Source organism: Polyergus mexicanus, unplaced genomic scaffold, assembly GCF_030449975.1.
Source record: "Polyergus mexicanus isolate NDT 795.1 unplaced genomic scaffold, iyPolMexi1.0 SCAF_10, whole genome shotgun sequence".
Classification (NCBI taxonomy): Eukaryota; Metazoa; Arthropoda; class Insecta; order Hymenoptera; family Formicidae; genus Polyergus; species Polyergus mexicanus.
In genome coordinates, this window is record NW_027223330.1 from 9789306 (window position 1) to 9807813 (window position 18508).

Below are 18508 nucleotides of genomic sequence, written 5' to 3' on the forward strand. Positions count from 1 at the left end.
ATATTTACGTTGCAGGTATTTTTTCCCGAGTAAATTCCTCCAATGCATTAATCGTAGTTTGATTACGATCATCAGACATAAATCTTGCTTAACGCTCTTGAACAGATTTTAAATGTATTTTATGTATTATTAAGCGCTTTATATGTTCTGTCATTACACTTTGCTCCTATTCCTCGCATCGCCCTTACATTCCACGCTCATAGTTGTATTATTAAAAGTGAAAACTCGCGAGCGCTGACGAAACGAGGGGAACGAAAGTTACTCGCGCCGTAATTTTTACGCAATTTGCGAGGAAAGGACGACTCCGGGTCGGCTCCGTCCTTTGGAGAACAGAGGTTCTAATTTTCTCTTAAATGCAAAACGGCCGTGTAATACCATTTCCATCTGCGATATTAAGGGAAATGCGCGTAAGTCGTCTCGACGAAAACTCGCTCGCTCACGCATTGTGACCCCCGATCCCCCGCTCGAGTTTAATAATCGCAATAACCGCGAAAATTCCAACGAGCACGATCGCGCGCGCGCACATACATTATGCTTTAATCATCGTTTTAACGCGGAGATTTCGTCGTGCATTTATTGGCGACCGCGTTCGGGAGCAGTCGCAGCGGGGGCGTGCGCTCGCATATATTCTCTTTTTTTCTTTCTCTCTCTCTCTCTCTTTTTTTTTTTTTACAACCGCCCATTTACGCGGCCTGGTTACCTGCCGCTATTACGCTGGCATTCACGTGCCAGCCGATCGAGAAAATTGCGATTATCTCCAGCGGCTCGAGCTTTTCCTAGCGATACGAAGTCGCGATAGCACGCTCGCCCAGGAGCAAGCAAGCATCGGTAAGATTTCTTTCGTTCTCGTTCTTTTTTTTTTTTTAAGCCTCTTTTTAACGAAGGCATCGGAAATTTAGTTCCGAGGCTCGACTAAACCCTCTGCGCGTTTTTTTTTCTTTTGCTTTAATTCACAACAATTGCGCGCGTTACCGTTTGTGTGCGGTTTGTAACGCCGGAAAAAAAAAAAAAAATTGAACAACGTAAATGCCACATTCTACATCGCGTTTATTTAACGCAAGCATAATATCGCGGAAATGCAGTGGTTCGCGATAATATATCGCGCACAGAATATCGCATCCGACCGCATTTTTCCCTGCGTTTTTGCGACATCGCGCGAAATATTTTTCCGCCAATTCGGGCAACAATGACGCGAGAAAAATGTAACGCGCTTAACCGTGACATATAGAGAGAAGTCCGATACCCGTTTTATCAAGATAAATGTACGGTTGCTCCTTGCGGTCATATATTTCGTATACCACAAATATATCATTTTTACCATCGTATCACATATTATAATATACGGTGATTTAAATTGGATCCCGTATGAAAATTTTACAAATTTCAAATAGACAGAGTTGCCCACTTTAAGCGCTTTCTCCCGCTCCACTTGTTATCTTTTATTAAATATCTTTCATTAATAATATATTGTATAATATAAATATAATATGTATAATATATATTAATATATATCAACATATAATATAATATACATATATATAGATAATGTAAAATATGTTATGAATTATATATACAATCTGTTGTGTGTGGGACAGAAGAGATGATATTAAAAAATTCTATTCTGCTGTCAAACGTATGTAACGATAAATTTGTAGAAATTCTTTATATTATATATATTTTTATCTCTTTTTGATTTGGAACGCGATTGCCTGGTACTTTTCTTGGCTTTGTTCCGCGATATGTTACGCTGCTGGAGACCAGCGTTCGCGCTTTCTTTAGAGACCGGGCTCGAGAAATGCGTTATCCCGGGCGATCTCGTCGCTTGGGCGCGTTTCGAGCAAGAAGCCGGGACGCGCTGGCCACGTGCCAAAATAGCACGATGTCGTTTCGAAATGGACTTGGTCGCCAAAAAGGATTGTTTGTCCACGTACGCGCGCAGGGAGACACGAACGGACGCCGCAATTAAATCGTCGACGATATCTCGCCGAAACCATTTTCATCGCGATAAATACCGACGCGCACATTTTGCAGCGGCGGAAATAAAGCAAAATGCTGTCTCTACGCGAGCATCAATTGCATCCGTTGCATTGTTGATTAACGAGGGAGCTCTTTTTTGTCGTAATAAATTTATTTTTTTGAATTTCTCTTTAGGGGAGGGACTTTTAATCTTCTTTTTATAAAGATTTCTGAGGTTTCGACCCCCCGATTTCGCGCACAATTTTATATTATTTATAACTAACAAATTCACTTTACTTAATTATTAATAATTGTTTTGTCACATTATAAAGAGTCATCTTATGCATATTTGACGACCGAGTTTTCTAAACATCTTCGAGAGCATCTTTCTTTTTCGTTTAATAATCTCGTAGATGTGGGAGCGCTTCGTTGGTACGATATTACGGACATCCGTTTCGCAAAACTTCAATCTGCAATTCCAAAGAGGCTCCCACGTCCAGTAGAGTCGTTCATTTGTGAGACCTCGAGTAGCGATCCGTTTAGCTTTAGCGCCAACAAATCTTTATCCTGTCGAGGCTACTCCATTTTATTGGCAGGAAATCCTTCTCGCGCGTCACCTCGAACACCGATTCGACGAACCTCCGTCGACGTAGCAAATATATAGGGTGTCTTGCGTGAGAAATTCCGAGGTCACATATCTTGGGACGCGTCCGAGAACGATAGCTGTAAGAGAGAAAGGAAAGGAAAAAAAATCAGACCCGTTCACCTCCATCCCTATGAAATTTAAAATTTCCGATTCTCTAACTTTTATGAAAGAACGTATTGTACAAGTCAGTTACAAAACCGATCAAACGTTGGAATATCGGGGGGGAAAAAAAAAAGAGTAAACGCGCGCGGATTGGTACGTTTTACTTGAGAAATGAGATAACGATGGCCGTGCAACCCCGCATAAAGTTATACGCTGGGGTTGGCGTGCGAAAGCAGGCGAGCTCTCTATGTCGGTCGCACTTGTACACGGCGATAGACGAGGTGGTGCTTAGGTCGCGAGATTGGCGTGACACAGAACAGGCGTGGACGGCGGATCCTTGGTCGTCGCAGAATAACCATTATTCTGCGAGGACGCGCAGGGGAGAGACGTGAAATAGCTCCCGCGTTTGCCATCCTTTTTACGGGTCGTTGGCGAAATGGTAGCCGTAGCCGACCATGCGTATTCCAACTCGCTTGTCGGTATCCTTTCTCATGACTCCCTCGTGACTGGCCTCGCGCTCCTTGTTCCCTTTATTTCCTTTGCCGATTATTTCCTTTATCTCCGCGCACGGTAAATACATTCGTCTCGACCTGCCTGTTTCATCCCGTGAAAAATTAACCGGAAGCGACCTGACACATATCGCGAAGCCATCATAAACGTCGTAACGTTGATAGAATCGTGGATTCCTTCGTCCCTTATGCGGAAAGATATTTCTATCGTTTTAATCTGGATCTCCTCTTTGCTCTTTCAGGTAAAATAAAATACTCCGAGAGGGTGTACGACGCGTGCATGGATGCCTTCGACTGTTTGCCGCTCGCCGCCCTTATGAATCAACAGTTCCTCTGCGTACACGGCGGCCTGTCGCCGGAAATTCACAATTTAGAAGATATCCGCAAAGTAAGTACAATAAATTCTTCGCATGATCTCATTTTGATCGTTGAGATGATAATTTCTTTGAAAATTTTTTGAATATATAATATCGCGCATTATAATATTTATAATATTTCATATGCAAATCCGTTAAAATACGAACGCGAAATTTAATGTCGTACAAAATTACGATTTGATGTAAAAATAACGAACGTTTTTAAGTTTCGGATATACATAAATGGAGGGGATGTCCGTGAAAAAAATCCTCGTTATAATATTACAATATTTTAGATAATTAATTATCTACGAAATCTTCGTCACATCGTATCGAAAATAAGATTTTTCACTCGATTCAAATCTATCGAAATCATTCTTTTGTATTCTCGCGACTTTTTATTAAGAAATCACGCATCCAGGAATTAAGACACGAATATTATCTGCGCATAATTAAACGAGGCTCGATTAAACCGATAATCGCGCATCCCTGCTCGCGCGCACATTAGCCTTGATATTATTTCTCATAATTATGCCAGGCCAATCGTTCGATCGGCTGGAGTGTCATTGGACTCTCCGCCTCGCCGGAAACGAGCCAGGGAGAGCACCGACGTGCTGCCACCTGCTCTATCGATCCGTCCACCTACGCCTTTTACCTTCCTGCATTGCGTGCCCCGTACACACGGGCGTGCGTGCACGCGCCCCGAATGCGTTCGTCGATCGCTCTCTTTCGGCTTTGACTTTTTTTGTCTCCATGTGTCCTGACTACACATTATATTTACATTTAGATGATTCGAGAGATAAGCAATAAAACGCGTGGAATAAGATCAATTAAAATTAAATATAGCCGGAGTGAAACATAATAGCGCATTTATTTTACAAATGTTCCATCATTATCATTATGTATAATTATGATTTGTTTTATTACGCCGATCGATAAAATTATTCTCAATGATTATTTTTTTAACACCATCCTTGCCGACACTTTTACTTTTCTTATTATATGAGTTGGTAATGTGTAAGCGCACAATTATATTGCGTACGTTTTATTGTATTGTAGCTAAATTTTATTTATCGAGCAACGAGATTTATTCTCGTGATAAGTAACTTTGACCGTATATCGTTAAAGACGGAAAATAGATTGGCGTCTTCGCAGGATTTCTTCAGCTCTCCCATCCGAACTCATCTCGATACCGCGCCTTCTATCTGTTTCGAGATGAACGCTCCTTTTCGAGGGGTTGGTTGGCAATCGGAATTTCCGAGTGACACCCGAGTATTTCCCGGCTATCGATATCGGGTTTCGCTTCGATACGTTCGAGAGCGATGAGCAATTTCGTATTTCGTCGCGCCCGTAAAATTTCTGCTATTTTCATATCGAGCCCGTGGATCGTGTCCGTCCTTTCCTTCGGAAAGTATCTCGTCAAATTTCTCGTCAACGCCAGCTGCCTGGATCGCGCATCTCAGTTTTTGAGAAAACTCGCTTTTATTCCCGCGATGTTCACTCGTCAAGAAAAATTCCAGCGTCCGAAATCGCGATCAAAATCGAGAGCGGGAGGAAGAAAGAGACAGACAGATATACAGGGAGTAAGGGAGAGATGGCATCTCGAGAGTAGGTCAAATAAGAAGCGCGGCAATCTCGCTTAAAGATCGACCAGATTCTTGCGAAGCTCAGCATTTTCAAGTTAATTAAGAAAAACGACGCACGCACAATTACGATGATGCGGTACCGTAAAACGACATGGATTAATCCTCGACTACGCCGGCCGTTTGGAACGTGACATGTTCGGAATAAAAATGCTCAGGGAGGAGAAAAGAATGTATTTAATTTTACTCGAGAAATTATCGAGTTAAATATAATGAGAAATGTGGCACAGAGATAGAGAGAACCTTTGGATAGATTCGCCTTTCAGCAATCAATTAAGAGAGTAAACTGAATTTCGCATCTTAAAATAGATTATCAACGCAATTATTATCCACGTTTAATTGCTAACACATTTAATGATTTCAACGAATATTTTTTAACAGATAGATAGTGATAAATATCATTCTCTGTACGAGCGATGGTTCTCTTCGAGAATTTATTGTATTATTGATCGTAGTTTCATGATCCCTCTTCATTCTCCATCGCGAGATCAAATTTAGAAATCCATGTTTTATTACCAAACAGTTTTATCGCCGGCGTTTCCAGACATTTCATATGGAAATTGACAGTCCCGGTTGGGCGATATCGCGTATCCTTTGAGAGCTCGTAAAACGTGACGCGTCCTGCACCTTAAAAATGCTCTCAACGAACGATTTAACCTTCTTCCCGCTTTTTGCCATCCGAACAATCGTTCTGAATCTTTGATCGTGACTCGCACGCGTGAGGTATCTCGACGAGAGGGAATTTGCCTTCGGACACTTTTGTCGCAATGAAAAATAATGAGACGGTACATTAATTCTTTTTAAAGAGGGGCTGGGGGAATGGGGAGGGGGGGGGGGGAGGGGAGGGAGTACGGAAGAAACACAAAAATCTTTAGATATAATTTTTGAACCACATACGCGTAACTATATTATTTACATTCAAACTTGAAGATTCATAAATTGTGAAAGAGGATTTTTTTTTTCTTGCGCATGAATGTCGCGAGAGTTATTAAAACACGCATTGTTTAATAAAACGCGCCAACGCACAATCGCATAGCACGATCTCTCGTCGCTGTTTTATTAAAACGCTATTCTCGCGACCTCGATTCGTGAGAATTCTTTTATGCGCATACATCTTTAGAGAGAAAATCACAATTAATTATTAACGAATTCGAAGAATCCATTGAAATGAACATGGAGAAACGATTAGACCCCCTCAGAAGATGGGGTGGGGGGACGGGAGAGAGGGGGGGGTCGTAGATCTTTATTAGAGCCGTTCAATTCCTTATCGGTCATGCTGCATTAACTACGTTTAATTTATGGAGAACCGAGCGGAGGGGGGCGAGAAGGGGGGGCATCGTGTGGAAGGCGCGTGCGTTTTATCGGCTGAAAACTTGCGATTTATGCGATCGTGTTCCGGGAGGCGCTTTAAATAGCGGGCGAGCTCGCGCTATCGCACCGCTATTAAGTTAATCGCTTGCACGCTCGCATGCGCGTATGCACGCGTATGCGTGTCGCGGCGCGCGAAACCGCTTTAATAAGAATAATAATAACAACAAGGCGAGGCGTGTACACATAGGAAAGGGGTGGAGGAGAGAAGGGCAAGAATTGAAGGGTGAGGTACAAAGAACGTCGGAGCGATCTTGAAACGCATTGACCCGGCACGGCGGTTTCCTTTGGGCGTTTTCTTCGGGGGAAAAAAAAAATCGAGAAAATTATTTTACGAAGTTTCTACGCTAAAAACTTGAATCTTTCAAAAGGCTCAATCTTTAATAACACAGAAAAGCGCGGTACTAAAAACACTTATGTAACATTATATATATAAAGTGTCATAATATAAGGAGGTCTTATAAATGTTGCGTAACGCGCGGGAGATAAAAGACACAGGTAATAAAGGTAGCTCTCGTATTATATTTTCTATACTGTACCATATTATTTCGATAAAGGAGACATATTAATAATAAAATTTCTTCTCGTTATTTAAAATGATTTAAAATGAGAGACATTACGCTTACAAATTGGAGACGCTTCTCGATATTAAGAATCGTAGAATTCTAACATGTGGAAAAAAATGCAACGTTATTTTAAATATTCAGAAGAAAAGCAAAAGAATGTCGAATCTATAGAAAATTATATCTCGCATCACAATTTCCATTTTATATTATTTTATTTTATTGATACTTTTAATCTATGAAATTGTCAAAAATGATAATATTTTCGGAAATCTGTAACTGCATATTTTTTTGCTATTCATCACGTAGAAAGCAGTAGCGGCGGTAAAAACGTGCAACTATTCACGTGTATGCGCACGCACATGGGTCGCGAGAGATATAAATCGTTTTACAAACTACGTTCCATAAATATTTAAAAGCTGATAGGAATAGATGTTTACTTCCGTGACGAAGAGAGTTCGCGAGTTCCACTCGCTTTTCCAATCGCGACGTAAATGTATCTCGTGTGACAAGGCTTTGTAAAAAACCAGCGATCGAGAACATCTAAAAGAATAATATATCTGGCAATTAATAATCCCCCGAGGTTCTCTCGCTCGCCCTCCATTTTTACCGACAACAAGTCGACGACGTAGAAGTAGAAACAAAAGGCCACCCTGCAACGAGCATCGGCGAGTTTCCGATTGTTTCCGATTCCGCTCGATTCCCCATAGAACGAAAAAAGTGGCTCTCTTCTAAAATCGGAGAACGTGCGTTTAAACTTAGAGAAAGAGAAAGAGAAAGAAAGAGGGAAGATTTGAAGAGTTCCTCTTTTATAAACTATCTTTATTATAATGGAACTTAATAATATATATAAAATTAAATATTATGTATATTTTTATGATATAAAAAATTATTCTCTGCTTTTTTTTTATGGCTTTTTGTTTTCTGTAGATTAATTAAGAGCTCCCGAATAATTTCGAAGTGAAGGATAAACGTGCGCTGAAAAGAAGAAGCCGGAGAAGAACCGCGTCCACTCCTCCAGATTACGAGCTATTTTCTCGGGGGAGATCGCGCGATAGTTAACCCACTTCTCTCTTGCCCGTCCCCGTCTTCTGCGGCGATCGCCCAGTTTCTTTTCCGACGCGAACAATTGCGAGAAAAACGAGTCCGTAGATACAGGAAGAGTGAACGCACGAGAGGGAAGGGGAGGGAAAATCGAGGACATCTTCGCCGTCCTTCCTACGATCCAACATCCATCGCGCTCGCTTTCCTCTTCTAAGTTTTTTCGAGATCGAACAACGATCGGAAGTCGATAATTGCAAGGACAAATGCCGTTTGCAGACTACCTTCGCCTTTTTGTTTTCACGGGGGATTTTTAAAGGTTTCAAACTACTACTTTTCCCGACACATCCATCCGCGCGCTAACATCTTCCATTACGAATACGCAATCTTTCGATATCCGTAAGCAAATTTCGTTTTTAACAGCGAGAATTTTAACATTTTATTCTCCGATATATACGATGGAATATTATAATATATCAATTATTTTTACTCGTTTTTTTTATTGCATGCGCATATTTTATTATACGCAGTCCGTTATTAAGGCACTTTACTGCGTTCATTTACAAAATCGTAATACTCCCTTTTGCATGCTCTTTTCGATACAATGCGAATTGAGGGAGGATATAGGACACCATGCACTATGCAATGGATACATTTCTCCTCTTTCCATTATTCCGTGTGTCCCGGCGTATAAAGGCATGTTTTGCGCGCGAGCGCTTGTACAAACGATACGAATACCAAATGACATCGCGTAACACAACATGGCAAAGGTAGAGGAAAGCTTCTCTCGTAATTCTACCGTATCTGTACGATGACGACGGTCGCAAAAGCCAAACCGTCGCTTAAGCCCCCAAGTTTGGCTGGCGATGCCAGATGTACGTATCTCGCAGTAGTAGGATCAACGTTTGAACGGGCCAAGTTTTATATAATCCGTCGTAAGGCGATTGGGCGTCGGGAGGGGTCGTAGTTACTAACGGACTTGCCACTTTAATTATGCATCATTAAAGTATTGTTGCGTCTGCCACCGTGGAGGAGTCAGTTTCACGTCGTTTACATCACTTGCCACGAATTAAATCGCGAGCATGATATATACGGATGAGAAATGCTGACAATGATGACAAGTAGTAGATACAATCGACGTCAGATTACTCTATGCTTCCCGAATGTTCTTGAATTATTTTATCGATGGAGAAGGTAAAGAGATTTCGATTCAATGTTAGATAAATATTACACTGTTAAGTATTTCTATCGTAACGAAATGACGTGTGAAATATTTTAGCTCGCAACTTAGTCGATTGGAATAGCTTGACGTTCGGGTCAGATTTAATTAATGCGAATTTATTTCAGCCTTTAACGACGATCGCCAACGAATTTTCCTCGCTCGCGAACGTCCGCTATTGTTCCTCCGCAGAAAAAAGCACTGCGCGCTCACTTTATTCGAAAATATTGAACGCGATTAGCGGCGCAATCGGGCTCGATAATTGTTTTAGTATAACCATCGCGTCCGCTGATTTCATTAATACCGTTCGGTTGCTGGAACGCGGATCACGTTAATGCATTCTCTCGTTTCTCTTCCTTCTTTTTTCTTCTGCCTCCTTTTATATCGTCTCTGTGCGTTGAAAATTTGCGCGAGAATGACACTTGTCACGAGGCAAGTTTCTCCTTCGGTGACGCGTAAAGGCAGCGCGAATTCATCTAAATTCTCAATGAGAATTTCTCAGGTATAGGATCGCGTCTCGCTATCAACGCGAAATATCCCGCGTGACTAACGAACCGAACTGTCAGTGTAGAAACTTTCAGTGGAGCTCCGGGGATACGGTGATTATGTGCCCAAGTATACCAAGCAAGTTACGCCGCGAGACTTTTGACGAGGTATGCGTACAATCACGCGTAATCACGTAATCGCGTTATCGTGGGAAGCCAGCCTTCCTGCGTGGGGCTAGAAATTACCAGAGGGAGAGTTTGTGTTTCTTAACGCGGTGGTGGATTAGGCTGTTTGAAACATTGCGATCTTTTGCGAGGAAAAGACCGCTTCCGTCCGAAGAGAGACGTGGATTTCAGTTAATTAGAGCGCATTCAGAATAGAGCTTTGCTGTTTCGTTACAGCAGTTTCAGCATGGACTCGTTCATGCTCTCTTGCTCCGTGATTCTTACAATAATACTTGATCATAAAAGGCGTTTAATTGAAGGTTAAAATTACTGAAAAAGAAATCAATTTTTTGATGAAATTAAAGATATTTTCTAACAAAAGTCGTACTAAAAAAAGAGGATAAATGTTCCTCTCGAGAAAAGTAAATATTTATCGAAAAATCTATTATACATACATCGATAAGAAAAGCGTGAATACTAAAATTAATGACTTTGGATACAGTTTCTATATAAATATAGAAGCGAAAGGCCGCGAGTCATTTTTAACGATTTTTTGCGCGATGTACATGCAACTTTTACGTTCGACCTATACATTCGACCTCCCGTTCATTTTTCGTATTTCACATGTTCTCTGAGAACGCCGACAGCGACAACAAAACGGACGGAGGTCTCGTTGGACGCGTCTATCTTTGATCTTTACGCGATGTATTTTCCCAGAGATTAATATAAATCGCGGATTACGCGGGCAGAACGCGGATAAAAGGGGTAAACACGATTAAACACGCGTCATCGCGAGATTAGAGATAGAGAGAGAGAGAGAGGGAGGGAGAGAGCGTGGGTGGGCAGGGAGCACGATTGAAAGGGATTCTCCACGTGGGAATTGCGCGTAAAGGATACCGTTGAGATATCGTTCTATGTGTGATATACGACACAAAGCGTTGTTCGAAGTGTATCGATCGAAACGGTGGGCGTCGCGACGTGTGAGAGAGAATCGCGTCGATCCGGCGCATTACGAGCGTTTCCGCTCGTAGAGAAGGTCGAAAAGAAAGGGCGAGCGAGCGAGCATAGAGCGATTTTTCGCCCATAATCCGCAGACGATGCATAACGATGTCTGTCACGGGCAAAGGAAACATTCCATTAAGGAAATGAGCCGAGGCGTCATGTTGAATTACATTTGTTTCGTGCCGCGGAACGACGACGCCTTCTTCTCTCCCCCTCCTCCTCCTCCTCCTCCTCCTCATCTTCGCACTTTATCTTATCCTCCATGAGCGCGACCACAATTTGGCATGAAACCGCAATTTTAATTAATATTTCCTTCAAATGGGAATTTTCGCATGACCAAAGAAGGAGTCTCATGTATCACGAGAATAAAGAATAACGATTCTCCATTTTATTATTCATAATTAGCTAATTGCGACAAATGACGTAATTCTCTATAAATATACTTGATTCGAGTATATGTACGAAATATTTACGGGAAAATTTGTTCATGCGAATAATTAGGATAATGTGTCGGTATCCTTTTTTTTTTTTAAATATTTGAAACACGATTTAATGACTTATTTATATTTATCTATCCAAAGAGAAACATGTTGGTGCAGAATAATATTATGAAACGTAATAGACAAAAGCTGATAAAAGAGCTAAAAAGAAAAAAAAAATGTCTGTTACAAAAAAAGAATATTCTGATTTCTGTCCCATTACGTTTTATGTACAATATATAAATCAATTTGAGATCGACATGAGATGAAAAGCATCGAGACTGATGCGATAGCGCTATTGAAGGACTATTGCGAATCTATATAGATGCTGCGAACACGATAGGAGGACGTAAGGCGCGCTCGCTTCACTTAATACAGCTGCTGTCATTATCGCGAAGCAAATGCTCATTATATCATAATAAACGCCCGATACGCCCCGTGTCTGTATGCGTTCACGCGGAAGCAGGTCGCGAACTAATGCGACCAATTCAACGTAATTACGCTACCTGTTACATGTCACTCGCATCAAGATCACGTGCAACAAACTTGAGATCGAGTAATCGCGCAAGGTGGAATCCGATACGTGTTATCAGATACGTCAATAATACCGCAAGAATTCAGACATCTGGGTCAGAATAAAGAAAAAAGATTAAATTTTTAGAAGATATACATTATGCAAAATAATCTACAAGTTAATCGATTTAATCGCCATTTAAATATGTTGTAGGGGGGAGTGTTTTTATAATTAATATATAAAAGAAAGAAATATGGAAAAGAAATCAAAATTTTTTTTTATCTATTATATTTGAAATTAAAATGAAACAATAAAGGCTCTTACGAATTGTATTATGCAAAGGTGAGGGAAGGTAATTACCAGTATGGTAATTTGTGCGCAAATTTTATTGTAATCAAATTATATTAACGTAAAGTAGCGATAGACCTAGTACGAGTGACACATCTTATGAGAAGATAAATGTTATAACGAATATTCGAGACAGAGACTGTTCAATAAAATATACTATATTAAAAAAGCAATCGATAATACGAATATACCGAATAAGAGTGACTCGTGTACGGAAGATAAATGTTATATAGGTGGTACATTCGAGGCAGAATGTGTCAAGTCTCTCCATCGCGCGATACGCAAAGTAAATGAATACAGAAGGGTGTTTACAAATAAGACGACGTGACGTTCAAAGTTTTGGTAAATCGATAAATTATCGATTATATTTGTACAAGTATGACATAAACATTCTGTATCCGTCTGTCTGTAAATTAATTTTTTTGTTTTTTAATATACCCCTCTATTATACTTGTTTATGATACGATCGGATCTTAGATGGAACAATAGTTTTATTTTTATTACGCCATTCAAGCTTAAGATGACATATCAAATAATATTCTACGATGACTGCTATGTTCCATTTATAGGATTCATTGTGCATCGATACCATATGTTATATATTTCGGTCAAATAATTGACGAATAAATTCATTGTATGTGTGTGTGTGTGCGTCTAGAATCGGCTTTAATTCTTGCGTTTGGGATTATTTTCATGCCCGTTGCACGATTGTCCGGTATTATTTCACGCGGATATTACATGTGGAAATTTAAAAACATTTTAATAAAATCTAACGAAAGAGTTTTTCACGGTGTATCGAATCGCAAATGATTTACACATATTGCGATATTAAATTGAGAATCGATACCGTTTTATGAGAAACAAAAATCTAAACAATAAAAATTAATATTTTATTTTTTCGTATGTACATTTTAAAAGAGATATTAATATTGTACACACGCTTTTTCATATAAAATTTTCACGGAAATCCAAATCCTTTGTTGTTGCAACGAAAAGAAATGAAGCGTACAAATAATGTAAGCAAACTCTCAATTTTCGTTCTTAATATTTTATCAGCGTTGATCGCACTTTAAAGGGAGGAGCGGAATGTTTGCTATAACGAGACGTTTCGTTACGCGAAATATCTTCCCTCTCTCCTTTAGAATCATTCATATTCATGAAAGTCATTAAACTAGCGATTCCCGAAGGTAGCTGAGAGAGACGGGTAGGTATGAGAGTCCGCGCGGCATACTTTCCTCGGTGAGATTAGATCAACGGAACAAATATTTGAGGGCTCTCGTTGCGGCGTCTGTCTTTGCGTGATCATCCCCCGACTTCGCGATATCCATTCCGCTCGGAAACTCGCCCGCCGGTAGAGACGGCGAAACTTCGCTGTCTAAGTTTTCGAGTCTCTACATCGATTCGAGGGGAGTGGCTCGACTCGAGAGAGACGGGCCGAGAATAAATCCTTACCGTGTTTGTGAGTGCTTCATGAATCGGGAGTATAAGTCTCTGTCTGCCTAGTTCTTGTCTCTCCCTTAAATAATCGTTTTGCGAAATTGCGGTAATTAAGATAGTAACAAAGTATATGGATATATCGAATGTTCATATATAAACTGTTTTGCGCATATTAAATATAAAATTTTATATCGTAGAAAAATAATACGTCACTCTCTTTCTCTCTCAAATAGAATCAGAGGGATAGGATTTGGCGTTTTGATTCAACGTCAAATATTGAATTTCAAAGTTTAGCGACCAATTAATGAGAGCTAACGGGCATTGGAAATCCGCGGTGAACACATTGTCAGGCGTCGTGGCCCGATTAATGCAATCTGCTAGACGATCCGGTTTACGCGCATCTCGTCAATCTCGTGGCGTTGTCATAATATGTAAACTCGCATCAGAATTGCCTTGAGACTCTATCGCTGTTTGACAGTACACATGTCGACACTGTCAGATCTCTGTCGAATTAGAATTTAATTTTGAGTTTCGACATAGTGAGACATATCTCTTAAATATCGAGAAATCGAGCGCGTCAGGATGACAGTACGATTCTATTGTGATTTTGATATTGAAATTTCGAGGGACGATCAATGAATAAAATCGTCGCTATTAGTCGAAAGAGAGTCAGGCCGATTAAAGCCGCATAAATTTCACGTATAACGTAACTGATTAAGCTACCGAATAGAGGATCGGCCAAAGCTTAATTCAACAGACCAGACCACTGCGAATTCGCTAAAGTTATACAATGACTCGAACAATTACGCCGAAAATTACGCTGTGTTTGCGCGCGACCGCTCGAACAATCCATTGTACTGTCAGTTAATTTCTTGGGCTAATTCAATGGATATTGACTTGCTGTTTCAGCTGGACAGGTTCAAAGAGCCGCCGGCGTTCGGGCCGATGTGCGATCTTCTCTGGTCGGATCCGCTCGAGGACTTTGGCAACGAGAAAAACGCGGAGCATTTCTCCCACAATAGCGTCAGGGGTTGTTCATACTTTTACAGGTGAGTGATGTAGCCCCGTCAAGTTTTCTTTCAATATCTTCCCTTCGTAATACAAACTTTGGCGTAGGATCGTTTCTTCCGACAAACACTGTCTAATTTTTTGAAAATTTATTAATGTATTTAATAATTAAAATTAATCAAAGAATTTTTTTTTTTTTATTTTATCGTCTGTTTCTTTCTTTGTGAAGCTTAATATTTTTAAAATGTTCTTTTATAATTCAACTATGAATATCCCGAGACATATCTGTAAAAGGCGAAATCGATGCAAAATTGAGCGAAAGAAATTCAAAAAGAATTATCTGTATAAATTTTTTTCTCAAAAACTTTTTTATTTATCAATTATGCAAAAAAATATACATGTAATAAAATATTCAAAATTATGTGGATTATAATACTTGTTTGGAAAATGAAATACTTTCTGACAGAAAATATTAGAAAGCGATTGCAATTTAAAAAATGCGTTTACGATATTTTTTAACAATGGCATCGATATATATATATATAGTTATCGATAAAGACACATCGATAACAGTGTCGGTTTATCACGTAACATTAATGTAATAATAAAGGCCGTATTAGTGGAGAGAGAAAAAGAGAAAAACGAAATCTCTCGCTACTCAAGCACGGTAGCCAGATTTCCTTTTGCTTCTCGCCCTGGAAATACGATATGCTTACGCGATATATCTCGCGGTTGTCATCGGACTCGATTTTTTCGTTTTTCCCTTCCAGCTGTCCGTTATTCTCTTTTCCCTTTTCCCCTCCAACGAGATAATTATCTCGCCATTTGTCTCGAGCGAACAGCGGCAACCGGAAGCACTTTGGGCACAGCCCACACGTGATCACATAGCGTGAAACGAGGTAACTTTGGGTTTCTCTCCTCTTTCTCTTTTGAGTTCTGAGATCTTCCTACATACGTCACGCCCGCTCCCTCGCCGGATCGCCCTACGTCAGTGTTCGTGGACACGTCCGCGGTTTGTCCTGTGCGAGGATTAATAACGGTCGCGTAATACGACAGCGTCAGCAAACCACAGACACGCTACAGCTTCTCTCGCGGATCCGCTAATTGTACGAATGGCCGTGCTAATGAGCACCGAGATTCGTTAAGTGTCAACTGTCTCGCCTGCTCGTTCGTAACGTTTCCTATCTGCTTATGTATACTGTTCGTGAGACATGGTAATAAATTGAATTTCAGTATTTTAATCCCTCGAGGCACGAGTTTCCCGACAATGGAGATCGACATTAAACGTTCATATGATACTATTATTATTATTTTTATTTTATTTGATGCAATTATGTTACGCGAGCGATTACATTTAGTTAGCAGGGTTGAGAACGTTACTCTATAAAAGTAACGCGTTACCGTTACCGTTACTTTTTGTAAAAAGTAACGCGTTACTGTTACCGTTACTTGGAAAATAACGATTCGTTACTTTTTCGTTAGGTTTTTGTTTTTTGTTAGGTTTATGCTAAAATAAGCTATTAGATTATAAAATTATTTAATAATCAATGTTAAATGTAATAATTTATGTTACAATTAAAAACTCTAAATTAGTGTCTCTATATAGCAAGCGTTCTTTATATTAAACTTATTTAATGATTCTAATTTTTTATGTTAATATCTTTACTTTTTAATACGCTTATCTTTATAGGAATTTAAATTGTAATTTACAAATTTCAATTTTGTCGAAAATTTTTATCAAATATTGCTTTTAAATATTGATAAAAGAAATATTGATATTATTAAGAGTGTATTCCAATATTCACTGTCAGTATTGTAAAATCTATAATTTACATTACTATAAATTTTCAATACTGCTGCCAGTGACTATCAGAATGCAGCCTATGAAGGCTTCTACAAAACATTTTTCAAAAAATACATCTATTGAATAGATATAAGATAATAAAGAATCAAAAAATAACGATAAAAGTAACGGCTAATTCGTTACCGTTACAGAAAAAAGTAACGATCGTTACCGAAAAAAAGTAACTATATAATAACGACGTTACAAATAACGCGTTACTTCCCAACCCTGATATTTAGATATTTATTCAGCAGATATATGGCATTGTAGGAATTTTAAAAGAAAAGTAATTTTAATAATCAAGAGAGGAGCTATTGATTAACATACATGTCGGCACAGATGATCGCGATTCCGATAAGATAATAACGGCCTTTATGAAGATGTTGTAGGTAAGGCCTGTTACCTTGCCTTACCTACGCGGGGGTCGGTTAATTTCTCATTTTCGATTCTCGCATTATCGTGTTTCGGCCAAGGATAGGTACATTAAGTTTCACGCGAACATAAATCATATCTCGCGTCACGAGCAGTATGCAAGTAGTTTAGCCGTAATCACCCGCCGGTCGTCCGACTATATCCTGACTCGCGCTACTTGCGTGCGAACTTGTATCCCATCGACTCGTGAAGGAGTTCGTTCCCTAACGATCCATAGTGATTTTTTTTTTTTTTCATGAATCGAACCAAACGCGTTTCGCGCGCCGCAATAACGTCTCTCCGCGTTAAATAAATTATATTTTATCGTCGTGCATACCGAAACGTGCGTGGATATCGAAGTCGGGATTCGTCGACCAGGGGATCGATACTGGCCGTGTGTGGTTTTCGAGAGATTTCATCTTGTCATTAATCTTTGTCGGTGCTGCGAACGTGTCTTAATGGCTACTAATCGATCTTGCCGTGACGCAGGGCAAACATTTCTCATGATGCTTGGCCAGGTCAGTTATGGCGGTGCGAAAAGGGTCGTCCTGTTGACGTCTTCTAGATTTTAATTTGTTTATGTTATGTGAATCCGCATGATCGTGTGATCCGTCATCCAATGTCCGGTTGACAGCAACGGGGGATCAAAAGCTGCTCACCCTATGAAAGACTCGAACGTTTATATTAATAACAACTTATATTAATGGTAAATTTAGCAATTTGAAGGCGAAACTTAAAAATGTCAGACAATAAATTAATAATAAAATTAAAATCTTTAATATTACATTGACGAAGTGTTGCACTACTTGTTGTATATTCTCGGCGAGCTAAGATTGATTATTTGGCAGTCAAGTAATTGTTTTCGATGCAAGTGCCAAGAGAGCATTACGATATAATTTAGATCACGATTTTGTGGTACACAGTTTTCTGAAATAAATATTTTTTTATTCATTTTCATAATCTGTCCCGTGCGAATGTTTACGAAACATATTTATTTTATATGAATTTTGTTGTATAATTAATTTGTCTAAAAAAATGATATTCTACTTGATTAATTTTTTTTTTTTAATCCAGATCTTTATACATTATATAACATTTTCCATATTATTTATTAAAATACAAAATACGTGGTATATAAACAATAGATACATTAATACAGCCAAATTATTGTGTCATATATATAATATATATCGTATATAATTTTAAACGGTCAATCGATAATGTCTGCTTGCAGTTACGCGGCGTGTTGCGACTTTCTGCAGAACAACAATTTGCTCAGCATCATAAGGGCGCACGAGGCTCAAGACGCCGGATATCGTATGTACCGAAAATCTCAGACGACGGGCTTCCCATCGCTCATCACCATCTTCAGCGCGCCCAACTATCTCGATGTGTACAACAACAAGGTAAAAG

At 39.5% G+C, this 18508-nt stretch overlaps 1 protein-coding gene across 8 annotated transcripts in view; it reads left to right on the forward strand.

Annotated features, from left to right (window-relative positions):
* LOC138937028 (serine/threonine-protein phosphatase 2B catalytic subunit 2) overlaps nucleotides 1-18508 on the forward strand; it is a 111491-nt gene that overhangs the window by 72002 nt on the left and 20981 nt on the right. For all 8 annotated transcript variants that reach the window (XM_070302883.1, XM_070302890.1, XM_070302884.1 and 5 more), the window contains exons 5-7: nucleotides 3456-3601; nucleotides 14743-14882; nucleotides 18330-18501. In XM_070302883.1, coding sequence (XP_070158984.1) covers nucleotides 3456-3601; nucleotides 14743-14882; nucleotides 18330-18501 — 458 coding nt within the window. The remainder of the gene's footprint in view (nucleotides 1-3455; nucleotides 3602-14742; nucleotides 14883-18329; nucleotides 18502-18508) is intronic.